The 27875-nt window shown below is 41.5% G+C and overlaps 1 protein-coding gene across 5 annotated transcripts in view; it reads right to left on the bottom strand.

Moving 5' to 3' along the window:
• The window catches only part of Nell2 (neural EGFL like 2), a 297672-nt gene that overhangs the window by 57212 nt on the left and 212585 nt on the right, over nt 1–27875 (bottom strand). For 4 of the 5 annotated variants that reach the window (XM_029469874.1, XM_029469878.1, XM_029469877.1 and 1 more), the window contains 2 exons: nt 22116–22238; nt 19422–19517 (listed from right to left, as the gene is read on the bottom strand). In XM_029469874.1, the coding sequence (XP_029325734.1) occupies nt 19422–19517; nt 22116–22238 (219 nt within the window). The remainder of the gene's footprint in view (nt 1–19421; nt 19518–22115; nt 22239–27875) is intronic. The other variant, XM_029469876.1, reaches the window with a different exon arrangement.

The following is a 27875-nucleotide window of genomic DNA, read 5'->3' on the forward strand; positions in this document are numbered from 1 at the left end:
TTTTTTAGTTTTTGCAAAATATTTTTTGTGTGTATACCAAACAGAAATACTTATTGTTGTCTTCTTTAAGGTGACGATTACCTGCCAAATTCAAGTTTAGTTTCTAAACCGTCTAGCATAACATAATTAAAGTGCTCTTTCGCACTCTATTAGATCAACATGATCAGTTCTTTCTGAGACACATTTGGCATAGAAGGCAGGACTATATTTCCTGCTGCTGTCAGTCTGTGGGTGGGTAAGACCAGAAGGCAGCAAATAAGTAAACCCATTAGCACCTTTAAGTCTCACTTGCCTTGGCCCAACGTGGACATATCTCAAAGACTTCCTAAGGGGGTCAAATGCCATTAAGGGTTCAGTTGCTCTACAAATCTGTGAGCCTGTATTCAATGTTGATAGCAATGGCATTTTTTGAGGTTACTTTAGTAGTTTTTTTCATAGTAATAATATATATGCTGGTCACTGGGGTTTCAGGAATCAAAGCTAAGTTCTGACTGTATTTGTGGGAAAAACTGACTGTAGAGATGTGTCTGTGTTGGAGAGAGGAAGCTTCCTCAGAATCAGATCGAATGGATGCTTTCTCCCTTCATATTAAGAGCCAGTCTTAGTTCCAGACCCTACTCTGAGATTCATCGGTAGAGATCATAATTTTATGGAATTGCAGTGATGAAAAGAGGAAGTGATGTCTGTTAAGATATCGTTAGGGGGGGGCCAGTGACAGTGACCTTCACCACCTCATCTCGTAGATCTGCAAGATGTAACACAAACACCACGAGGATGACTCATCATGAGAATGACTCACTAAGAGGATGACTCATCATGGTTTGACTCACTATGGGGATGACTCATCATGGGATGACTCATAATGCGGATGACTCATAATGTGCATGACTCATTGTGAGGATGACTCATTGTGAGGATGACATCATGGGGATGATTCATTGTAGGGATGACATCATAGTGATGACTCACCATGGGGATAACTTACTACGGGGATCACTCATCGTGGAGATAACACACTTGGGGATGATCGAAAGGGTTCTAAGAACACAGAATTAGGAGTAATACCATTTATGAAGCTCAGGCCCCTATCTTTCCCTTTTCATAACATTGACCTGGCCCTTTAAATTCTGAAGTTCCACAGAAACACTCCTTTAAAATGCAAGGTACAGCTAACACCTCATAGATAGCCAACGTTCACAAAATCATCCATATTGAGTTTTTAGATGTTAGGCAAGAATATGTGAATAATACATGTATTAAAATCTATGAATGAGTTTAATGTGTATTTCTCCAAAAACCTCATGAAAACAGTTTACATTTGTATCCTTTTTCCATATAGTATATCCTGATCATATTCTTTCCACTTTCCCACAACGCTTCCCTGATCCTTTCTACCTACACTCAACTTCACGTTCTTTGAAACAATTCATTTTGAAACAATATTTACCTCCTTAAGCTGGTTTTACTGCTAAAAAATAATTATGAGTTTATAAAATATAAATCCTTCTCTTGAGCAATTCATACACTAATGTAGGAATCAAAACCAGAAGGCTTAGGTTTGCTGAATTTGGGAAATTGGCTTTAAATTCTAAAAGAAAAAAATCAATATAAGGAAGCCTGGGTGCCTTCCTGCCAATGAGCTGTGCATTTTGATTTCCTTCATGGAACAAATGAGTACTTCTCAAGTGCCTGGGAAGTAGAACTGACTTGAGTCTGAACTTAAGATTATTCTGGTAATTTTAAAGTCAGTGCAGAAAAGGATATGAATACAAAATGATTACTGTAGTGAAACAATTACACGGCAACATCATTTTGAAGCATATATTTTTAAAGTATAAATATTGCCAGAGAACAGTTACATTTCAACTTCCTAATGCTTCAGGCAATTATGTAAGCAACTCTGTTTTTATTATAGGTAATTTCTACATGTTTCTAACTACAGATTTCTCAGTAGACAAATACATTTTTTTTATAGTTGTAGACTGGAGCCTGCATTTAAGCCATCAGTTTGTACTTACCACAGTGTCACTAATAGGCAGCTACTCAAATGTTCATAATTACAGAAAAAAAATCAGTATTCTTCATTCTCCAGAAATTGAATTTAAAACATAAAGGCAATGTGGGTTCGCACTCTGCACTGCCCACTTGGTAACTGTAGATTACATGCATGGAGGCCTGTAATGGGCTGCATTGAGAGGCGCTGGATTTGCTAATGATCTTATTGTCACACACCCTTACGAATAAATCTCTAAGCGAGGCGCAGTGGTGCAGGCCTGTGGGAGAAGTGTGACGGAGGCTGGAGCATCAGATCACACCTTTGTGCTCAGTCTCAAAAAACAAAAGAAACAGCACATGGATGAACATGTGTGCTGTATGCCCCTATCCTGGTTTGCACAGGGACAACAGCAGGCTGAAAAAGTGGCTCATTGCAGGGCAAGTCACAGATTGAAACCTTCACACATTGGAGCCACTAAGTGGCTTGTTACAATGACTTACCTTGCAAAAACATAATCATGAAGATTCAGGTTCTGTTTCAAGTCAGAGTAAGATTTTCAAATGCTTTAAAGCCATTTTCTTCATAATAGACAGTAAGTTAATAAATGTGTATCGAAAAACATGGCTGATGGTATGATCTTAAGCTGAACTCAGAGATCATGCAGATAAATATACTGGACAGTCTTATGTAGAGACAAGAGGGAGCAAAGGCAAATGGAAGCCTGGAAATTGTACCTTATGGCCACGAGATGTTTCTGAATTCAATTTAACAAAAGTTTAAACTTGTGTTAAATAAGAACAATAGTCCAGCAGACAGTTTTCAGTAGGCTGTAGAAAAAAAAAATACAAACTAGATCCTTCAGTTTATCCCTGAAATCTCCAGGCTCTTTCCCCATCTTTAGTTACTTCGGTCCCTAAGAGTTGCAAGGCAAAGGTAGGAGTTGACTTTGATAGGGGAAGCTGAAGAGATGAAACTGAGTATGAAATGGCTCTAGGCACCACTGGGTGTGGTACCTCTCCACTGCCTTTTGAGGCTCAGTTCTCACGAACTTAAACTGTAGCCAGGCAGAGGAGGTGCACATTTCTTAGTTAGCTGTTCAGGAGTAGAAGGGGGGATACCAAGGATCCCATTTGACTAGGGTGTATGGCTTTCTGAATAATACAATGGATGGAGAGAGAGGGACACGCTACAACATAGTCATAAAGGGATGCATATATTGATTAGGCAGCCATTGTATTATTACTATGAAGCACAGAGTCAAGTTGAGGAATACCAAAATATTAAAAGATTCTCTATTCTTGAAATCAAAGGATTAACATTTACAATAAAGTTGAGCCATTGATGGAGTGATGACAGCAGAGGAGATGAGATGGACCAGTGGAAAGTTTAAAAATGACATCTTGGCAGTGACATATTTGTAACTGACGAGAGAATAGGGGTACAGTTGTAAGACTATGCACCCAAGGTAGGGGAAGGAGATGAGGCCAAAGAACTGAAAAATGAGTACACAGGCTGGGTTTTCCACAGACATACTGAACACGCCAAAGAAAGAGTGGCGCAAGGGTAGAGTTGGCCAGATGCAGAAATCTACAGTGAGAGCAAAGGATAAACAAAGAACGTGACGGTGGGGAGGTGGGGACGGCAAAGTGGGATAAAATACAAAATATCAACCTTTTAATTCAGAAAAGATTTTCCTACTTACCAGCATTCCAACTCTGCAACATTAGTCTCTTTTAGTTCTTACAATAGTACTTTAGATAATGTACTATTTATGTGCAAGTTGCTATGACAAATTCCCAAGATGTAACTACATGAGAATAGGAAGCTTTCGTATCTGAATGACCACAAGGTCACGGGACTTAGAATTACTGACAGGCTCATTTTAGCCGTTAATGAGCTAGTATGCAAATAAATAATTAAACTGAACTACTTATTAGGCATTAGCTATGTGGAACTAGTAATGAGAATACCCAAGATTTAGAATGTATTCTAGTATACAATTTAGACAGTTTTATATATAGAATGTTATACAACCATCATTTGGTAAGCTGAATCCTAGAGACAGACAACACCTGTTAATATGAACATCTTACACATGATTTCACATGCTTCAGGTGTTCAGAAGTAGAACTGACTCATTTCCCACACCTTGGCTTGAGTGTCACCCCTTTAAGGATGATTTTCCCAACAGACTGCAGAGGTCACGGTCCCCATAGCATATTTCAGAAGCACCTTCAGCTCTGATTACAGAGGCAGCTATACAGTTAGATTTGAAAATCTGTCTCTCTTCTCTCTTCCTACGACTTATGCTCCATGAGAAAACACTGAACTTACTTAGATAGCTTGTTGGACCCATCTTCTCACAGGACAAATGTTTGATAACAGAGCAGTATATAAAAATGTGTCACATAAACTATGATGATTTCCTTAAGACTTGTTGAGAAAACAACCGTGTAATCCGGTATCTTGTAATATGGACACTTTTGCCATCAACAACTCCATTGTGGTTTAGAAACCAACTCTTTCAGATTCATAGATGAAGTGGACTGTCGTAGCTTGCCCTTATTTATATAGTTGTTTCTCTGGGAAAAATTAGGAGCAAAAATACATTTGATTCATGTTTTCTACTTCCCCTTAAAGCAAACAGATTTTGTTCTTAGAATTATTCTGTCTGTGATTCCTTTTCCAATGCTCTCTGGGGGTAACTTTTTCAGGTTTATTTTCACTCTGCTTTTCTGAGAGCAAAAGACTATAAATCTTGTGGACAATTGCTCTTGCTTTAGTTATCTGGCTCCTGGGCAAGGAAAGATGGCACAGTGGGACATATTAACGAGGAAGCAAGAATAAAGTGGTTCACTGCTAAGTTTCCCATGCAGTGTGAGCAGTCTCCCTGCCTGTCTGTGAATCAGCACTCTTGATCTTACAAGCACAATGTGCCTTCTGACAACCGCGACTGCAGGACTTGGTACAGTCAGAGGGCTCTCTGGCTTTGTCTGTCCAGACATTCCTGAGACCAAGTAAAGTTTTAGCTGTTTTTTTTTTTTCATTAAATTCTCCTCATTAAAAGGCATTTTGAAAGTTGAGAACATTCTTGCCATTCTTACACACAGTGAAAATATATTTGGGTGACTCCTTTTGAGGGAGTTTGGCAGCTTCACACATGTTGACTGCACAATTCATTCTGAGAAGAGAGACTTACAGGATGTTTTTCACATTTGCAAACTCATACATATGGTGATACTCGTTACACCAGTTTGAAATAGGAAAAATCTGAATACAATGTAAATGTCTTTTTATATGAAAAGAACATGGTAAATTACCATACATCCATCCATTCATCCATCCATCTGTTGTCCTCCCATCCTACATCCATCCTCCCATCTGTACTCCCATCCTTCCACCCCTCCCTCCATTTTTCCCTCCCTCCCACCCATCCTCACATCCTTCCCTCCCTCCCTCCATTCTCCCATCCATCCATCCTATCTATCTATCCATCCACCCTTTCGTTGGGACTATGATGCAGATCTCAGGACTGAGATAGAGCCAAATGCATGCTTTACCTATAGACCATGAGCAAATAAGTGACAAGATGGTGCATGTAACATCCCATCTGCGTAGTCCATGTGTGTGCCTGTTGCATAGGGCATAAGTATACTTTAAAAAGCCTGGAGTTTACATATCAAGTGGGCACCAGCAGTCATTTCTAGCACAGAGTTGGTGTTTTTCTGAAAATTGAGCCCAAGAATTTCGTGCTCTGGTTGAGGGGCTGTACTAAAGTCAGCAACATAGTTCATGTGTAGTCGTTGTGTCACATGTCAGTCACATGACTAATGAAACCCTTTCCAGGTTTGCTACTCGCTGACAGCAAAAGCAGTAGCCCGTGAAGAGTGGTTGTACATACGCATGTCACACATGTCATATGTGTTTATTAGAGATGTCATACACATAGAAGTCTTTTGAAAGCAAGAACTTCTCAAGTGTTATTCATCTTGAAATGAACTGCTACTTTCACAGGCTGTGCTCAGGAGACTGTCAGGATCGGATGCTTTCCACGGGCTCCACTCTCTTTTCTTTTGGTGATGTGCTTTCAGTGCCCAGAGGGGGTAAGGCATGCAAAACTGACATGCAAAATAACCCAGCGTTGTCACATACAGTGCCAAGTCAGAGAGATGCACAGAAAACATGTACTTACAGCCTTTATTAGCTCTAATTGGACTTCAAAGAGACTAAAAATAATTATTAGGACTCCTGATAGTGGCCAAGAGCATCCTAAGATAACTTACATTTTGGAATCATCACAATTCATCAACTGTATGTCGTATTATATAACTTATGATATATACAATATTTTGTGTTTTACTTGTATTTTCATCGTTCAGTAAAGGAAAATTATTTTGAGATGGTGTGCCTCTGTATTTGCTTTTGAGCTGTTAGCTATGTGGCTCACACAGGACTCAAACTTTCCATGTAACCCAGGTGACCTAAACAGTTCCGATCTTCCTATCAAGGCCATCAAGGGCCAGAGTGTCAGACAGGCACCCACAGTTTTTGTTCCTATATCTGATGACTTGCATATGGTGATTTATAGAACCACAGAGTCAAACAGAGGACTGGGAGCCAGCGAGCATCATTCTGTTTCAGTTATGGTGGAGAGAGCACAGATTTCATTCCCAAATAATTACAATTTAATAAATTATTTTTGTATTTAAATACTTAGATTTTTTTTTCAAATTCACTGTTAGTGAAACTTTGGATTATAAATATAAATACATTTTTCTTAAGTTCTGAGTTGGCTTAGATTTGGGTGTGTGTACCAGAGTGCTTGAACTCAATGGATTTGAATGTAACACATGCAGGCACATCTGGTAGTGGTGGACAGACTCTGCATCTGGATTGTTCATTTTGACACCATCCACTTGGCAGTAAGAATGATTGCCAACACCATACTTTTACTGCTAAGACTGTGAGTGTCTGTAATAAGAAATGTTCCTGCCCCGTCTTTGCTCCTGAGAGGCTGCCAAGGTGAGTTGCCTCCTCTTTGGAGGCTGTCTAGGAGTATGGTTTCCTGTGGGTAATTCCTTTTATGACACTGGAAACCAAACATAGCGAAGAAGATAGCTGATATTCTTGTTCTGAAAGCTCGTGGATGTTACTTGACATTAGGAGATGCCAGAGGAGAAAACCTGAGTGAGACATGTGTAAGGCTGAGTGAGAGCCATCGGTTACTTGTTTTATTATTATTATTATTATGGCTGTATGTGCATGTGCATATGTGTGTGCACCTGAGTATGTATATGTTATGCATGTGTGCATGACATAGATAGATAGATAGATGATAGATAGAATAGATAGATAGATAGATAGATAGATAGATAGATAGATAGATAGATAGATAGACAGACATAGATGATAGATAGATAGATAGATGATTGATAGATACATAATGATACATAGATACATACATGATAGATCGAGAGATAGACAGATAGAGAGATAGACAGATAGAGAGATAGAAGTTGCCATTTAATCATATTTTTATTCACCAGTTCATCAGTGTTTTGTAGATTCACCATATTGTGTAACTTGCATCACGACCTGGTCCACCTCAGACAGAAACAATGCCCAGGATAGAATGACTCCCTGTTTACTCTGATCCCTGGGAACATCAAATTAACTTTCTGTCTATAACTTCTTTCAACTGACTTCACTGACACTGCTTAAAACTTATTTAGCAGCAGACGCTGGTGAGGATGTGGAGAAAGAGGAACACTCCTCCATTGTTGGTGGAACTGAAGCTTGTACAACCACTCTGGAAATCAGTCTGGCAGTTCCTCAGAAAATCGGACATAGTACTACCCAAAGATCCAGCAATTCCTCTCCTGGGCATATATACCCAGAAGATGTTCCAACTTGTAATGAGGACACATGCTCCACTATGTTCATAGCAGCCTTATTTATAATAGCCAGAAGCTGAAAAGAACCCAGATGTCCCTCAACAGAGGAATGGATACAGAAAATGTGATACATTTACACAATGGAGTACTACTCAGCTATTAAAAACAATGAATTTGTGAAATTCTTAGGCAAATGAATGGATCTGGAGGGCATCATCCTGAGTGAGGTAACCCAATCACAAACGAACTCACATGATATGCACTCACTGTTAAGTGAATATTAGCCCAGAAACTTAGAATACCCAAGATACAATTTGCAAAACACATGAAACTCAAGAAGAAGGAATACCAAAGTGTGGATACTTCGTCTTTCCTTAGAATGGGGAACAAAATACCATGTAAGGAGTTACAGAGACAAAGTTTGGAGATGAGACAGAAGGAACGACCATGCAGAGGCTTCCCCATCTGGGGATCCATCCCATAATCAACCACCAAACCCAGACACAATTGCCAGCAAGATTTTGCCAACAGGACCCTGATATAGCTGACTCTTGTGAGGCTATGCCAGTACCTGGCAAATACAGAAGTGGATGCTCACAGTCATCTATTGGATGAAACACATGGCCTCCAAAGGAGGAGCTAGAGAAAGTACCCAAGTAGCTGAAGGGGTCTGTAACCCTATAGGAGGAACAGCAATATAAACTAACCAGTACCCCCTGGAGCTCATGTCTCTACCTGCATATGTAGCAGAGGATGGCCTAATTGGCCATCATTGGGAGGAGAGGCCCTTGGTCTTACACAGAGGAGGAAGCAGAGATACAGAAGCATGGAGCTGCTTGCCCAAGACGGGAGGAGCTGAGAGCTCACAGCAGCATTCTGACTCCAAGGCTCCCACGTGATAGGCATTGCTGCTCTGCCTGCATTTCAGAAACTCTGAGCACCAACGGTAATTAAAGTTTATGTCACACTTCAGAGTCCGCCAAGTTTTAAAATGGGTAAAACTGTAAGCACAAAAATATTCCCTTAGGGCATCTAATCCAAACAGCAGGGTGGTGTGTCTGCCCTTTGTAATCTTTTTAAACAGAAAGGGGCACTAATTTGACCTGATGTTTCCTCTCTAGAACGCCTATTTTAAATTTCTCTAACAGAAAACCTGCAAAATCGACTTTGATTCTGGGAGACCCTATGTTTCTGCACACTGAGCAGTGCACCCTTTCCTACCAGTATTTTGTTATGTCTGCTACTGAAGAGATTGATTCTGGTTTTAGCCTCACTGCACTCAATAGTTCCCCGATTTGAGAAAATACCCCCACCTCACTTTATTTAAGCTCTCTCCTTTATGTCAAATCAATGACTGCTTGACTCCTAGAGTAGAGTTTATAATCTACTCTCTGCAATGCAGGTCATCAGCATGGATTTCTCTCTTTGCACACACATATGGAGGCAGAGTTCTCACATGCTGATGATAGCATTTTGTGGATCATTAATTGTGTGTTCAGTTGCATCTGTCTCTCCTGCCAGCTAAGAACACTTGCTTCTTTCCACCAGTGATTTTTTTTCTTATTAGAGCCAACATCCCTGGAAGCGCAGGTGCCTCTGAGTGTCACACTTACACAAGTTTCCTAATGTAGTTTAGGTTTGTCTCCCAAGATCTTTGGCATGCATGCTAGGTCCTGCTGGAAGTATTAAGTATTAAGTCAAAAGAAAGTCTTAAAATTGTCTGCTTATGAAATTCATGACAGTTATTATCAAATTAGATCTGTATTTTTCTTTTTTGGCTATAAAAAGTATTGTATAAATTACTAGACTGATTCCCTTGTAGCAATGAATCAGGCTCTGTAAATGTTTAAGATAACATCTTCTATTTTATGACTAAGAAATGGGGCACAGCATCAGGGGATGCACATGTTGAGAAGGAATGCTTCCTGCACAAATCAAGAAGAGGTTCTCAGAAAAATATGAGGTATCTGGACACAACAGTGGACCAAGGCCAGGTGTAAACATTCAGGGCTAGCACATGCCTGCTGTGTGACTTTGGGTCATTATTTAATCCCGCTACTAAGCATTGTGTGTGTGTGTGTCTTCAAAAATGATGTTGAAAATAATTAGACTTATTTAAGAAAGCAGTTGATGTGATTAAAATGAATTAATGAATACAAGCTAATTAAACCACACTGGGAGTGGGCCGGGTTTTCATTAGTGACCAACTGATGTATCCGGGATTTTAAAAGAATGCTTCAAAAGGGAGAGTGTGTATGAGGGGGACCAATGGGGTGGGTGTGGTAACAGCAGAAGGGCCTTGGTTTTGGAAAGTGGAGGGTGAAGGTGGTCATGCTTCTGCTCTCATCTCTAGAGACCACAGGAAGTAAAGAGACTATGGGATGGATACATATTGGTTGGGTATCCGACTGACTGACAGGTAATATATGAGAGAAGGACAACACCAAGATAGATAGACAGAAAGAGAGAGCAAGTTTAAAGGTTTAAAGATATGCTAAGAACACATAAAATTTCAAAACAGACAGGAACAAGCTACAAAGAGAAAAGGCTGTGAGGTGGCAGACATGCCAGCTAGAAGGAACTGATCTCGCGCAGGGACAGGTCTTTGGGACAGAAAGCAAATGCATTTTTGAAGCGTGGGGACAAGTTATTAACAAAGCATGTCGCTGTGTAAGTTTTAAGGCAGTGTGAGATCTGGTGAGCACACTGCCTGGGCTGGATCAACTACTGAAAATCTAGCCTTAATGTTTTAGGAGGACTCAATTCTAGTTTTCCACAGCACTGTCAGGTACCTGCAGTCTACTAGGAGAGTTTGAAGTCTCTCACCTGTAAAATTAATAAATGTTTGAGGAGATGAATATCCTAACTACCCTGCTGTGAGCATTACATGTGATTTGCATGTATCAAATTCTTTCTTTATACACCATGGAGATGAAGAAAAAAATAAAACGGAAGGTTCCTCCGGGCATGCTCCTCCATAGCAAGGACACGGGCTTTGGATGTATACATACCTGCACTGAACTCCTGGCTGTTCACTTTGATAACTCTGTGACCTTGGGCAGCAATTCACTGACTTTAGCTTTTGCTTCTAAAAGTGAGAGGGGATGGAAAGACCTACTATATAAGATAGTGGTTAACAATATAAAACTCTGTAAAAAAAAAAGGCCAAGAAATACGAACACAGATAACATTTATTAAGAAGTTATATGTGAGGAATTGAGAGCCATGAAGGGGTTAGGAACTCCACAGGAAGACCAACAGAGTCAACTAACCTGGACCCCTGGGGGCTCTCACAGACTGAACCACCAATCAAAGAACATACACGGGCTGGACCTAGGCCCCACACACATATGTAGCTGATGTGCAGCTCAGTCTTCCTGTAGGCCCCAAACCACTGGAGCGGGGCAATCCCTAAAGTTGGTGCCTGTCTGTGTAATATGTTCTAGCTGGGCTGCCTTGTCTGGCCTCAGTGGGAGAGGATGCACCTAGCCGTGCAGAGACTTGATGTACCAGGCAGTGAAAGAGTGTGTGTGTGTGTGTGGGGGGGAGGAATAATGGGAAAGTCTACATTCTCAGAGGAGAAGGGAGGGGCACAGGGAGAGGTACTGCATGTGGGGTTGGTTGGGGGGGGGGGAATGCAGCAATCAGGATGTAAAATGAATTAAATTAAAAAAAAATATATGTGGTTTGACAGGGTAATTTGAAGAAGGGGACAGTCTAAAGCCAACAATGGGAGCAAGTGCAGGGCACTGAGGGACTGCGCTCTGTCCTATTCTCCTTACATGAATGTAAATCTCCTGAAGATTTGATTAATTCTATGAATATTCACTACTTATAAAGTCTAAGTCTTCTTCACCATAGTCCTATATAAGCCCACAGTTCTTATATAGGCTAACAGCAGCTCTTCCTTCTGTTAGTCAGGCAGTCCGTGTTAGTGCTCACTCAGTGTAATGTTCTGCTTAGGGACATCAACTTCCCACCAGTTGTAATCCACTTTTAAGCTTTATGGAGAGCCCTTCTCTTCAGTCATTGAATGAAGGCTTTAGCATCTCATAATACACACGGAACTCTTAATCCTGGCCCACCCAGGATGGGTCAAAGGCACCTGGGTTTTAAGTTATCTGGTTTTACTACTAATGGTCATGACTATAACAATAATAATGATAATGATAATAATAATAACAATAATACAGAGTTAATGTTTTTACAAGGTTCATTAGTTGATCCTCAGTCAAAATCCCAGTTATAATCAGTCATTTTACTTTTGTTGATTTAAATAGTTTAAGAAGTAGCAACCAGTAAAAATATAAGTGGCTGTTCACAAAAAGGAGAAGATGTAGTTTGTTTGTAAGACTGGAGTTGAGCCTTTTAAAATTTGAAGAAAAAAAAAATCCCTTAATTGAGAGAGCATTTTGCATAAAGGCTACCATGCAAAGAGAACCTTCTAAGCCAGGGACACACCAGAGTCTGAGCCAACCAGGACCCGAGTTCCTTCACTTACTGTAATTGACCCACAAGGTTAACTTCATTCTTACTCAGTCTTATACTAATGTTTAGACGTGGATACCAAGAAAGCTGGCTGTGGAAACCTCTGGGGCTCTCTCTACACATCTAATCAGCTATGGACTCGCCTCCTGGGCTCCAGCAGCGGAAAGCCATCTGGAAGTCTCCTGTGACTGACGCTTGCTGCTCAGAACTCTTTGAGAGCCCTTTCCCAGTTTCCCCTGGAGTCGCCGTGCCAGACACAATGTGTGGTTGACAGTCACTTCAAAGGTATTGGGGATTGCTTTGGAGCCACCGGTCCTCTCCCTGTCCTTTGGATAAAATGCTCCCCCGTGCAGTCAGACAGTCAGAGTACAAAGCTTCAAAGAAAGGAACCGTATTTACTTCTTGCCTCCTTACAAACTTCCGGTCATGCTGGGTGTGTGCAGGGGCTTAATGACTGTTAAGTACAGAGAAACTGGCACAGGCGTTCCACAATGCTAGCGGCTGCTGCGAGGGCGTTCTGCCGTCTCATGGTGCAGCAGGAGCAACTTGCCCATGATTCCTACTTCCCTCCTCCACCGGCCTTACAGAGATCAAAGCAAAGTACTAGTTAGTGTAGTAGTTAGCTCCCCCATCTGCGAATAACCCCTTTAGTCATTATAGGGGTTAGAGGTAAGGTCGCAGTAACAAGGAACACTTACCATTGCTGTAGTTGATATTAAGCCATCCATTTCTCAGTTTAGAAAGGACAATTATTAACCCTCTTAAGTAATTTGCCCCAGTCTACATACACAGTTGGTAGTGGGAGGGTTTGTACCTAGGCATGGCAGCCACCCACCTACTGAGGCCTACTGGGGCCTACTGAGGCCTCAGAGGGGAACTTTGCAGCAATAAATACTATGAGGAAATGAGACATTCAGAATCCCAGGAGCTCACAAGAAACAAACAGCATCCAGTCATCCATGCTCTGCTGGACCAGCCCAGCTGGCCCCCTCCTTTCCATAGGTGATTCTTGTGATCAGAGGATCTTTCTTTCCTGTTAAACCATCTTTAATCCAGTGACTCCTACACCCACACACTGTTTCAGCTCTTCACATATCTAAGCATACCTTCCACATATCTTCACATCTCTAAGGATACCTTCCATGTGTCATGTGTCCATTTTCTCACTTTTTTCCCCCACCCAATAAGCAAACAGCAAGGGTTGGTCCAGCAGTTGTGCCTCTGTTTCCTCTAAATCTTGCATCTCCAAGAAAACATTTCCCCATCACCTTTCCCACCTGCCAAGAGCCACTCAGAAACTCTCGCCCCAGAGCTAGAGGGCCAGCTCTAAGGAAATAGTATCTTCCAGACATAACAGAGCAGATATGTATATAAACTCACAGAGACAGAGTCAGCATGCACAGGGCCTGTACAAGCTGGAACAAGATCAAATCCCAGCCTGAGAAGGGGTGGTGAACACAAAGTTCCCTAGCCAGGAACCTATGTGCAATTGGTGAGGGCACGGGGGTGGGGGTGGGGCATATGTTTTCTTCTGTGGAGCCTTACTGGGTACATCACTGCACCCCAGGACAAGCCATCCCCAGGAGTGGTGGGTCAACACAAATCAGACTCCCTGTAGTTTCCTTTGTTTATTTTGGGAGGATTGGTCTAGTGGTTAAGAGATAGAAAGAACATGAAACCAGGTGGTGGGGGAAAGCAGTAGGAGAAGATTTGAGATGACTTGGAGGAAGGACGATATGGGATCAAACGTATATTGTGAAATTCTTAAAGAATAAATAAAACACTTAACACAAACCAACATTTTAAAAAATTAAAGTGAAACATTTTGATATTCTCAGCGTGCTCCACTTGTCCTATTTTCTTGAAAAGCTGCTCTGTGCCAGCTAGAGAACATTCTCTCCCGTGCGTTAGCCTCATGGAGTGTTCTCACTCCTAGTGCTAATTAGGCAGGCCTTACAGTGAGAGTATAAAAAAGGTCCCCATCACGCCTTTTATCTATTATACATGACTGATACTGGGAAAGAGTGAGCAGGATTTTTTTCTAATTAATCAGAAGAACTTGGAAGAGTGACGTTGACCTTGGACACTGAGAACTATATTTTTAGGATTATTTTGAAACAGTTTTGGTATGTAGTCCTGGGTCGATTGGTACTTGTGAAGTAGTTCAGTGTGGCCTAAGGCTCGCATTAATCCTCTGCCTCAGCCTCTGAAATACTGGGACTGCAGATAAGCAACACTATGTCTAATAGAGTTACTTTAAAGAAAACTGAATAGCATTTACATTTTCATAAAGATTAAGGTTGAAAGATTGAAGCTTTCCATTTGAACTAATTTCCTTGAATGGCTTGAAATTTCTGAATCAAATATTTTAAACTACTAAACAATAGTAAAACTATACCGAAGCTGTTTGTGATTGAGTAAAGGAAAACAATCTCTTTGACAGCATTCCTGGGCATCCAGATAACTCAGGGGTGCGTCAAAGCCTCGATAATCATATCAAATACCACCCAAGCAGCACCTGTCAAATCTTAAATACCACGCTGCCTGGCCTGATCTATTTAATCTCTAGAATAAGGAGGAAGGTGTTACTGTGTGCAAATTAAGACATGAATGGTGAAGTAGCATGAGAAAAGTCACAGGGCAGGTGAATGAGAAAAGTCACAGAGCAGGTGGATGAGAAAAGTCAGAGGGCAGGTGGGTGAAAGAGCTGGGGCTTGAGCTGATGTTTCTCTGGCTTTCACTTTCATGTTCTTGAACCCTGGGTTAAATGCTGCAAGGAAGACCACACTTCCATATAGCATAGCGTAGCATAACGTAACATAACATAAAGTAACATATCATAACATCGTGTAGCATATGCTATGCTGCATAGCATAACATAACATAGTATAACATAACGGAGTCCAAGGACTGCTATAAAGAGTAGGTATGTTTAAGTATCCAAGATAATGTATGCCAGTGCTACAGTTGGAAGGTTTTGGTGAGATGATCTCTGTTGCCCTTACTCCAGCACCAGGGAAGACAGGACAGAACCCAGGTCCTCATACAGTAAACACAATTGATTGATGACTGCATCACACTGTCCCCATTATTTTATAATCGTATGGAATTTGGGGGCGATACAACTCCACCATGTAATTTTGTTAAGCAAAAGTAAAAAAAAAAGTAAAAAAGTTTGTATTCCAGATTTTCTCTTGTCTTTTAATATTTTAGCCTTCCCATGTAAAGTGACACAAATTAATACAAGCTTCTTCAATATTCACCTTATAAGGTAAGAGATTATAAAATTATAAGATTACAAATATAAGCAATATATGATTCAACCTTATCACTGATTGATTAGCACCAACAATGCTTGCTATACATATTTCTATCAGGATATAATTATATACTAAAAAAGATTTTTACTATCCACCTAGTACTATTTTATAATTGCTGATACATATTAATATACAATGTATAATTTAAGGTCAATAAGCTCTAAGCCATTTGAAGTTATTTTGAAATAAATTGACACTCATCTGCCTTTTGCTTCATTTCTTCTGTTTGAAACTATGTATATTAAAAAGCAAATACAACTTAAACTTATGTTTATTTAACTACTCACTAAAAGTAGCTCTAATTTCATCACATGGTTTGATCTATGGATAAGAAACTCACCATTTTACACAGAGGGATAAGGGAGCCATTTATCACCAAAATGCATGGTATCCTCTTTGATATTTCATTTTGTATTCTTTTTTTTTCAAATTTGCCATTTGAATACATACTCTTTTCCAGTCATAAACATTTTAATTTCATCTAAGCAAGCAGTTGCTTGTAGGAGACTGTCAGATCTTTTAGTGTTATGTACTAAATCATTATGAAAGCTTTAATTTTGTGTAAGACAGTTTTGCATATTAATCATATCACTAGACACATGTTTGCTGGGGTTTAGCCATGGGCAATAAATAGAGATCTTGGCGCATACATTTCTAGCACATTGTACTGAGTTATGCAAGGAGTAATCAGCCTCCTAAATCCAAGTCAAACATCTCAGAGAATATTTGGATGCTTAATTAAAAACGGAGTTATGCTCTTCATGTGGGTGATTTTGTACAGTGGCTAAAAAGTCCATGAAAAATTAATTTAGCTCAATAAAGAATGCACGCATAACTCCCCTTTTGAAGTTAGTAAATCGCTTCCGCCATTTTTACTAAGACACAATGCAGAAACGGATTAAATGAGAGGGGGAAGAGACTTCTGTGGGAAACTTCTCAAGCGAAATCCTAAGCACCAGTGAATGGCCTGCTCACTAGGCCTGTTTTTGAGCGAAGGTGGAAACTCTTTATTCCAGCCCATGCTTAGCACAGACAGACACACAGCCAATGACCCTCCTAGGCTTTTCCATGCATCCAGCTCCATCAGGCTACAGCTCAGCCCTTCTGTGCTTGGAAAACACCACCCTCTGGATGCCTGCCTCCCCCTGAGAGATGGAGAATGTCCACAACCAGCACTGTTCCAGCTAACAGGATTAATGTGCAGTTGAAGGTGTGAGCACAGCCAAAACAGAGACCTGACGAAGGGTGGTCAGACAGTCAATGGTGGAGCAGGCAGCATGGAGTTTAAAAAAAAAAAAAAAAAAAAGACAAGATGTAAAAAAAAAGGAATTTTCACCTGAGATGTTTAAGGACAGGCAGGTGATCCTACAGAGCTCTTTACGCTAACATGCAAAATGGTCCATCAGGGAAGGTAGTACACCATTTCCCTCATCACTGAATTGGGAATTCATTTACATCTCTATTTACAGAATATCCACCAAGATGTGGACCATATACTAAAGTTAAAGGATAGGACAGCAAACAGGATATATCCCATGACTGTGGGGTTTAGTATCTACAAATCAAAATAAGGTGAGGAGACAGAGAGGATCAACTCCTCAAGGATCTTAATTGGTTATAAAATAAGGCAATATGCGCTCTATCATAAGGGTGCAATAAAACACCCCGTCACGAGGAGAAAACGCAATATTGGGGTGATGTGATGGTGCTTGTATGATGATGTTTAGTGGAGAGTGGAGAGAACCCTCGCCTCCTACAACACCAGCCATGATGGGGAGGAACAGAGCCTGGTCCAGTTAGAAGTGATATGTTCACTTCAGGGTCTTTGAGGTTAAGGTTTCCAGAGACCCTGGGAGGCACTACTTAGAAAGCAGGAAGCTGGGCTGAGAAGCATCTTTACTGCAGCTGAGAACTGACTTCAGGGATATAAAAAAATTAAATCACTGGGAACATGAGTTTTAGAAACCTCAATGTAGATTATACCTACCTCAGGAAAAACCTGTGAGGATTGGGGTCAGGGTGAGAAGGCACAGACAATGGGAAGTCAAGGCTACAGGTAAACCACAGGGTTAGCTTCCAGCCTCTGCCTGTGCTCAGTCTATGGTTGTTACACAAAGCTACTTAGAAACACCCTGGAACTGTCTGCACATAGACTCAACGTTCAGGGATAATTGAAGAAGACTAAATATCCTGGCGGCTATTTTTATTTCAGTATTGAATATGTCATTGCTAAATTAGTATAATGCCATGACAGATTTTCCCACCTCATCATGTGACTTTTAAATAGACGGAAGATATGCCAGACTGGACATGGCCCTTATTCATCAAAGTTCTAGACCATTGCCCTCACATCAGGGAAGGGTCTAAAACAACCCAGTATCTACTTTGAACCTGAACCAGCACAGGGTGTCATTCCCAGGAAATCTGATCAGCAAAGCGCTGAAGAACAGAAGTTCACAGTGTGCCTTTGTACGTCTGCAAATAGAGATGAAGAAATAAGTCTCCACGGATAAAAATTCTGGAGAACCACTGCATCAGTGGGGTCTGATTTTAGTCCAGCAAATTCTGTGGTAATTAGATGCGCAAACTCTGTATGTTTAGAAGGTTAACCTGAACCTAAACCTTTGATTCATATGCAAAATACGTTTGTGGGATTCAGATGTAGGAAATGATGCCTTTAAAAGAATCCTACGTATAAAAGTGTCACGGCTTCACGTCAGGAAGCTGAGTCAATTATTGAAAACAATTCTTTATAGGCCCATCTGAAAGAGGTGGCCTAGGGAGGCAATAACTTGGTGAGTACAGCCTGCATACTCCAGCAGGATCTTATACTAACATATGCACTTCCCACGAAGAGCAGGTCACTGTCTGCTTCACACGCTGATTGGGCAGTATTTGTACTGAAGTTCATGACTCTAGGTGAAAAAAAGGCACGGCACACAGGACAGCTCCTGCAGGAAGCCTTGTGAGAAGGGACATAACATACAACTACAATCACCAGTGATAGACTTCTCTGGGACATAAGGCAGTTTCTGAGGTCATCTGCTGTAAGACTCCTTAATGGTAACGGAACCATCACTCATATGATTTCAACTGGGAACCCTTCTGTTTGACTGCTAACGTGTGTTTTTCTTCTGATAGAACATGTTATTTTGGTGTCATAAGCTGCATGCATACCACATAGTCTTTAACATTTTTTTGACGTTTTTACCATTAGTATGTCTCAGAAACAATAAATTCAGCAAGCACTTAAATGAATAATTCATGGATAAATGATTTGAATATTTCCTAATAAATAACAATGAATAAAATTGGGCCGTATTTTAATATTTCAAGCGTAAATGCAGACTGGAGTGTATCCTAGGGTCAGACACAGCCATCCCCTTTAACTCCGTGCTTAAATATAGCCATCATTTCCAGTAAAAATGTGCTCTGAATAAGCAATAAGAATTACTGGGTCTTGAGATCCTGGGCAATCCCACACATGTTTCTGGAAAAGCTCCATATGTATCTTGAGCTTCAAGACCTCCTCAGAGTGCCCTCAGGGGATCAGTCAGAGAGCATTCGTCACTGGCGTTCCTCCCCAGCCCCGTCCCCCCAGCACTTCCTTATTAACAGTGCCACCGTTTGAAAGCCCACGTGAAACCTGAAGTGGTATTTTCCTCCTGAGTTACTGTATGTGTCAGGGTAAAAAGACATTTGTGGGAGAAATGACAGTCCTACCTGTCTCACAGCTGGGTCCCGTGAAGCCTTGCGGGCAGGCACACACATTGGCAGCAATGCAGGCTCCTCCGTTTCTACAGCCATCTTTGCAGAAAGCTACAATAATCCAGACACATGAATAGATCAGACAAACGGTATCAGACACATGGTGCTTACCATGTTGTAAGAAAGCTGCACTATAATCTCTATGCCTCCCTTCCAGACATGACAGCAAAGGATGAAGGAGATTGGGATTTCATCATGAGACAGTAGTTGTACCCATGCCATAATGTTTCCAAACTCATACTGAGTTTGTTAACAGTACCTGTTTTTCAATAGTAAGGAAATAGCTTGCCTGAATCATATCAAAACAGTAACCTCATGCTGTGTGAGATGCGCTGCAGTTTGTATTATATTCCCTTGTAAAATCACACTTGAAAATAAGCATTTAAAAGTGGTAGCCATTCTAGATGAAGCAAATCATTAGCGAATGAGGCGAGGAGATAGAAACGATGCACTCCAGAGGCTCGGGGCTGACTACACACTGGCTGAAGTGCTAAAACACGAGGGAAGTCGCTCATCCTTCTAAAAGTTCTGGGCTGGCCTGCTGACTTACACTCGCCAACTGCAGGGAAGAACTATTCACTCCAGTGGCCTTCTGGGAGAATAGCAGTGGTCTGCTAAGGAGAAGTCAGGGCAGAAGCCCCGGGAAGCCTGATGAACTAAATGCTGAATTTAGGGCAAGCTTTCCCCTGGGAAGGAAAGGGCTGAGGTGGGGACTGCTGGGAACAGGGTTTCTTGGTGTAGGCTGCCTCTGACACAGGTGAGGAGGAGAGGAGCAACTGAGGAAAACCAAGGGAGATGGAAGACAAAGCCAGGGTGGGTGAGCCCAAGCTCCTGAGAGCTCCTCTTCCCTGCTCAGTTTACCCACTGACCCATGAAGGTCTCTGCCTCCTGGCTCTCCTGACCAGGTCTGTGGGTGAGCAGCTTATGCCAGACACTGGTTCAAGGGTTCAACTAGAGATCTGAAAGGTGCAAGCTTCATCCTAGTAGCTGGCTATGCTCTCTGAAGGTGGTAAGGTTCAGAAGTTCCTAACTCTGGTGTCAACCAAAGTCATGGAGGCTGTGTTGATTTTAGGCCTCAAGTCTGTCTCTATCTTCTGCACAAAGAGTGGGAGAAAAGAAGCGAAAGAACAACAAACAAACAAAGCAACACAAAATAGAACCGTGATCCAGCAAAGATTTTTTTGATGCATTTGGAGCTTAAACATCATACATAATAACAAATGTCTCCAATGTCTCCACCAGGCCATTTCCAGTCTTCCCTTAACTAATTCACAAGCCTGTTGATGGAAGCACAGAACACAGGGACTTAGGGCCCAGTTATACTTTCATGTCTAACTCCTTTCCCATCCTCAGAAGGAAGTTGGACGTCATAATTCAGAAAATGTGCAGTCATAACTTCCAGGGGGATTTTAAAGTTTCTTAGATGTGTTCTTCCATCCATGTGAGAGTGTGAATCTGTTGGCATCTGCTTATAATTTCCTGAGTTACTTATAATTCAGACAGGAATCAGTATCAAGCAGAGATAAGAGAAAGAAGCACCGAGGCCAACAGCACCATGCCACAGGTTTTGGAGGAACTTCTAAGGGTTTAGTTATATTATTTTTTTCCAGGCAAATGCTTCTGAGTTATGGACTCTGAAATGACTAGAGTTTCTTTATGATAACCTACATGAAATTCCATGACGTTTTGAATACCAATGCAACAGACAGTGGACTACAGACCAGGACTTGTGACCCACACTGCATTGACTCTGGTCTTCCTTCTCTTCTCAGAGCCTTATGAGCACAGGAAGTCTCCTCTGTCAAAGGCCAAGGTGGAGGGCACCATATATTTGAGAGGTGAGCAGCTTTGGAGCCCGAATTGTCTACATTATATGAATTGACACTAAGGAATGTGAACTCTATCCTATATAGGACTTCATAGTTTCACATTTCCCATGTGACGAAGGACATAAGGTCACCTGACAGAAGGCTTGGAGGAAAGAGAGTTAATTAGTAAGTGGAAATGAACTACAGCTGGAATGCCCACACATGGCAACTAAAATGGAGGTGGACATTTAGGGGAACTGTCAACTGGCACTGACAAACCAGCAAACACAAGAAGCTACAATGCACACAAAACTAGTGTGCATAGGTAATATTAATCCCACAGTGACAGAAACTAGGGAGATGGGGTGGTATTTCAGGGTGGATTAACACAGTGTCACACGTGAGTAGCTATCACTTCCAGAAAAATCACTGTCATGAAATCTTCATGTTTGGGTCCCAAACAAAACAAACAAAACAAAACAAAACTGGTCAACCTAATGAATAGAAAGATTCAAAGAAGCTAAAGTGCTTTAGAAGAAGAAACAGAACTCGCAGATTAGAGGGAGAGGAAATCGGGGAGAAGAGGCTGGCAGTTTCAAAGATGGAGCAGCTTACAGAGGAGAAGAACGGGACAAGCTGAAGTGCTTGGCTACTTAGCTGCTGACATGGCCAAGGAGGGAGGCGGGAGTTGAGGGGAGGGTGATGAGCTATGTACCAACACTCTGAAACACTCAAGCACTGCCCTGTCCATGAGGTGCAGAGGAGGGGATGCTAAGGAGCTGAGGGAAGAGGCAGGTGGTCCTGTGTGTGATGCAGAGGAGTTTCCATAGCAGCTCCTTACCTTTGCACGTGGTTCCGTTCCCAGTGTAGCCAGGCTTGCAGACACAGTTGTGTCCTCCAACAGTGTTAAAGCACAAAGCGTTTTCATCACAATTGTGCTGGTTTGTGAGACACTCATCATGTTCTGAAATGAAGAATAGTGTGGTTCCTCAAGCAACGTTTGCACAGCTATCATTCTTTAAGCACATCAGTGTCTCGGTTATTACAGAGCCCTTCCTCCCAATATAGATGCAGGCAAATTATACATTAAAGACAGCCCTGGATGGTTTCAAATTTTTGGTGTATTATTGTGCTACTATAGAGTTACATATATAGTTCACATTTTTAACTACTCTGTCCAAAAGTAATTGAAACAAAGGCCTGCCAGCGGCAAAAGAGAAAGGATGTTCTCTGAAATAGATACCAAAGTAACCTCTGTGATTGACATTTAGGGAGTTTATCTTTGTACAAATAAGTCTGCCATCTAACTGTTCCTCATCATATGTGATTGGCACCGGGCAAGTTCTGGGAGCTAGATGCCAGCCGTTCCCACCTGCAGCCGCACTTGCTAGAGTAAAGACTCTTACACACTGTGGTGGGGAGATCTTACCTTCAATGCTCTCCCTCCACAAATAAACCATCCTGGGTCTATTTGATAAGACAGATTTGCTTTCCTAATGCATATATCTAATGTTTGCAAATGCATAGGTGATACACAGACAACATGATGTCCCCTTCAAACCAGGAACGGCTTCTTCCTTTTCAAAGCCCTCAATCACTTGGTCCCTCTAGCAACCCTGTGAGAGAGACAGACCAGATCATAATACCTCAGAGGAGGCAATTGTGGCGCAAGTGATCACGCAGCTTGCCCAGGTTCCCAGGGTGTTGGGTAACTTCAGATGCTCAGGATTCAGCCAAGATACAGAAGTTAATAGTAAATATAAGGTAATAATCTAATATCAAAATCATATTGGGCAGGAAATAGAATGTTTAAGGAGATGCACAAAGTTTAGTTTACGGCCCAGACTCCTTATTATCTGGGTTTCTTTCACATAACTGATTGAGCTTTTCATTTTTGAACTCTATACCCAGAGTAATGCATTTTAGCATTAACGTAGCTGTAACTTCAACAATTCTGCATTTGACATGTATGGTTGAGACTGCACTATGTGATTTAAGACAACTCTTAATGGACTGTCTCATGTTTCACTTTTTTTCAATATGCATTAACCTTCCACTATGATCTCATGTCTCATAATATAAAGCAGCCCAATTATGAGTATTTTAACTCTATCCCTGTAATAAAACTTTTTGAAAATATTCCCAATAATCCATTTAGAGGAACACAAAATTATCAATACCAGTGCTTTAGCGTTGCATCAATGGACATATTATTTGTAAGTTCCCAGCAAAATTACTCAAATATTAAAATCTAACTCCCTAATATTCTCTTATATCAGAGCATCTCATGACTGTATGGATCCTTGCTCTTTGTCTGTAGTGAAGGGAAAGTGCATAGTTACACAGACTCCTTGCACTTGGGCATCCATAAAATGTCAGAGGGGCCAGCATGGGCACTCCACCTTCCTTTGAATTCTTCTGACTGGAACAAAAGAAATCTATGCTCTTAAGTTTGTGCCTGCTGTCAGTTCTCTTCCCAGAACAGTTGGAAGCATTGCAGTTAATCTATGAGTCTGTATGGGTACAATGGTCTATCCTTTAAAGACGCTGCTGATGGATTAAGTACCATCTCCATCCCTGTCCATCTTCTCCTCTGCATTAGCTCATGCTCTCTGGGTAGAGGGCAAGCGTAGCATGATTCATTTAGCACCCAGAACTTAGTGTTCTACAAATCTTAAATAATCACCCAATAAAACAACCTGCCTTACTTTCTCCCCACTTACTCAGGGCTCCTGAGAGGAGGGTGTGTGCTCCTGAGCAACCGGAAGGCAGAGGCAGCATGTCTAGTGTCTAGTTATGCCTTTCCACACAAAACTGGGAACTGGCTACAGTGCTCTTTTCAGATTCCCCTGGAAAACACCAGCCATCCTTAGAGACCATGCTAAACGGCCAGGCCCTTTGGAAAATACCTTCATGTCTCCTGCCTGCCAAGCCAGGGTTCTCTTGGCCTGAGAACCACAAACCAAGCTCTGCTGTTCTCTCTTACTATAGTGAACTACTTCTCCCACTCACCCAACCTCAGCTCCTCCTGGGCACTGCACATATTTAGACAATAGTGCTTTTCCTTTAGATTTCCTTTCATGATTCAATAGAGAATGTTTCTTGAGATATACAAGTAGGTATACTATATGTATATATATTCTGTATATAGACATATGTACATATTCAACCCACATTTTTTATATATAGAATCCAGAATCTTCTAGAGATAGCTGGCAAAGCCATGTTTCATGGGTTAAAAGTTCTTTGTTTTCTTTCTTAGTATACAGTGTAACCTGATTTCATACCAATGATATAACTCAATAAATAAAATTTCTCTGCAGACCTGGGATTCTTTCTAATGTAGATGTCACATAAAACAACAATACACTTGTATTCATCACTAGCTCCTAACTTTGGTAGGTTTATATATTACACATTAGGATTTTTCTCAAGATAAATAGATGATAATAAGCTGTAGTGGCTTCCCATGTTGTTCCAGGAGTTTGTTGAAATTGCCTCCTCTGGCACACTTGCTGTGCTCCTGTCTGCATTTTCACCGGTGTGCCCACCTCCTTAACTAACCCTTATTTGGTCAATAGTCCAAAGCCGCAGATGTCCTCCTCCCCCTGAGTGACTCCACAAAGAAATTCAAACTTGTTTAATGGGATGTTTCTTCTGTTTCACGAGTCAGCCTTGTCTCACACATTGTGGGGCAACTGATGTCTTGTAACTGCCAGCCAAATAATCTGTAACTCTTCTCTGAATACATTGTGTGGTTTCTTCTTTTTAATTTTTCCTTACTCTTTTGTAACTTTTTTATTCTATTTTTCATTTGCTAAAAATAGATTTTTTTCCATATTATATACTCTGATTGTGGCTTCCTCTTCCCTAACTCCTCAGAGATCTGGCCACCTCCTCTCCTATCTGAATGTACACCTTTTCCATCTCTTGATAGAAAACAGAATCAGAATCTGAATAATAATAATAAATACAATAATAGTAGTAATAATAATAGTATAGAACAAAAAGTCCAAAACAGGATAAAACCAAACAAACAAATGAAAAAGAGTCAAAGGCAAAACACATAAAGAGAAGCACAAGCCAGGACTATACAGAGAAACCCTGTCTCGAAAAAAAAAAAAAACCCACAAACAAACAAAAACAATAACAAAACAAGAAAAACAAACTAAAAAAGATGGGCAGTGGTGGCACATGCCTTTAATCCCAGCACTTGGGAGGCAGAGGCAGGCGGATTTCTGGGTTCAAGGCCAGCCTGGTCTACAGAATGAGTTCCAGGACAGCAAGGGATTTACAGAGAAACCCTGTCTCAAAAAAACAACCCAAACCAAAAAAAACCCAAAGAAACAAAAGAAAAAGAGAGAGCAGCACAAATATAAACGCATGTTGAGCCAGAGACGCACAGGAATCCCACAATCATGTACACCCCAAAACACAAAACTGGAAGCCAGGATATATTGTTTTCTTTTTAAGGCAAGTTAAGAGACAGAATTGAGAAGTAGAAGTATAAATGCAAGAGCCTTGCTGGGTGTGGTGGTACCCACCCGAATTCCCAACACTCCAGAGACTAAGGCAGGAGGATAGTGAAGTCAAAGCCACCGTGGGCTACTGAGCAAGGCCCTGTCTTAAAAGCAAAACAAAAAGACTTCACTAATAAGTTTCGGATTTTTAGGCCTGAGTGGTGGCTTATGCTTGTCACCTCGCTGCTCAGCCCAGTGAGACAGGAAGATTGCAACCTCAAGTCTAGAGGAGTAGAACACCGAGTGCAAAGTCAGACTGAAGTGATTCGTGCTCGTGAGTGGGACTAACACCTTCTCAAAAGGTCAACCAGCCAGCCAGACAACGACAACAGCTCTCAGAAGAGAATCCAGGGGTGTAGAGGGGGCAGTAAGCTTTGGACTTCCATGTAGCACATTGGGCACAATGACTGGCATAAGGCTGGTCCCCAGTGAGTGCCAGCTGAGCAATGCATCCTCACTCAGAGCTGTGTGCTGGGTGAGCACTCAAGAGGCCTCCTGATGCAAACCCTCTAGGTACTGAACAATGGCGAGCCTCCACCCCTTCCTTCTCTATTCAAACGCTTGCTTCTCTTCTCTGCCTTCAAATTTAGCACTGAGATCTCCACAGGGGAACACCCAAGCCATCAGGAAACACACCCTCTGACTTCTAGGAGCTGCGATGGACTGCCCTTCCCCTTCCTAACAGCTCCATGCCAGGGGCCTAGTGACTTTCGTCTCAGTATCTTTTGTCGTTCTTGTCACCACTCCTCATCTTTGTTTGCACTGCTTAGCAGGTCTCAGGTTTGGGCACTAAACACCTCTTCCCTGGGTGAGTCAAGAGTCCAGAGTAGTCTGCATCATCTCCAGGTGGACACAGCTCCACGCCACTGTCGGGTGACACTTGCTCTCCCTCCTCTGAGCCCGCCCCCCTTTCATTTCGTTCTCCTACTCTCTTCCAATTCAGCTGTTAGCAACATGCTAGTCTTTCTAATAATCACCAAGGCACTGCCAACTTAAATATGATGTACACGCACACACACACACACACACAAACAGTTATAAATTATATTAGCCTACTAGTAAGTCCTTCACTGAGGTTCTGCTAAAGGCATGAGAGTTGAGCTGCGTGTACTCACACATGCTTTGATATTCACATGTATGCTGTGCTCTGTCAGAAGCCATCCTTCATGTTCTATGGCTGATCTCTACCCACATCAGCAATGTCTTCTTCAGAAACCTTGCCCGAACCTCTCAGTCTAACCTACTTACTGCCATTCGAAAGCGAAGAGTCTTCACTAAGCTCCTGAGGTGTCTGTCTACCAAACGGAAAGTCACCAACACCTGAACTTACAGGAAGCACAGCAGCCTCTCGCCCTGCTTTGGAAATACGATACATATTTCTCTTTATAGTAGGGAGAGGTGGTGTTAGAGGATACAATCACTGATCCACGCCAAAGAGTTTGTCAGAACCAGATTCCACGTGAGAGGGAACTTTTGAGACGACGCTCTGACCTGGACTCTCAGAAGAACGCCAGGCCGACATCAAAAACCATATTCTGACTATTAATCTTCCAATTACAAAAGTTGAAGAATTCGTATTTTAAAAGGATGCTTCTCTGATCCAAACAAACAAACAAACAAAACCCTTTCATTTTCCTTACTGGGGATTTCACTTCAGTGTGAGCCCCACTGCAGAGCTCCTCTTTCTTACCACAGTTTTCCTGGGCCTCCGCCATAGCGAGAGCCAAACACAATACCACTTTCCATCCCAAAGGACAGCTTGCATTATTGTCAATGCACTCGAACGGCCACGAGTAGAAAAGCACTGTTGGCAGGCTCTCATTTCATGCTTCTGTGCACACAGAGTTATAGGATTTAATCTTTCTGACTTTTTCTACTAATATCTTAATATCCACTATTGCTACTTGGAATCATGTTGATGTTGTGATATCATTGGTTTTAATGTCAGGGTTTCTCATGTTATAATAACAGGTATAGTAGTTACACGAAGAATAAGGAAAATCCCTGCCTTCATGATGTTTGTGGCTTCTATTGCCTCAGATACAATACACACAATGTTAAGTGTGTACACATACACATGA

The sequence above is a fragment of the Mus caroli genome, chromosome 15 (genome assembly GCF_900094665.2).
Source record: "Mus caroli chromosome 15, CAROLI_EIJ_v1.1, whole genome shotgun sequence".
Lineage (NCBI taxonomy): Eukaryota > Metazoa > Chordata > Mammalia > Rodentia > Muridae > Mus > Mus caroli.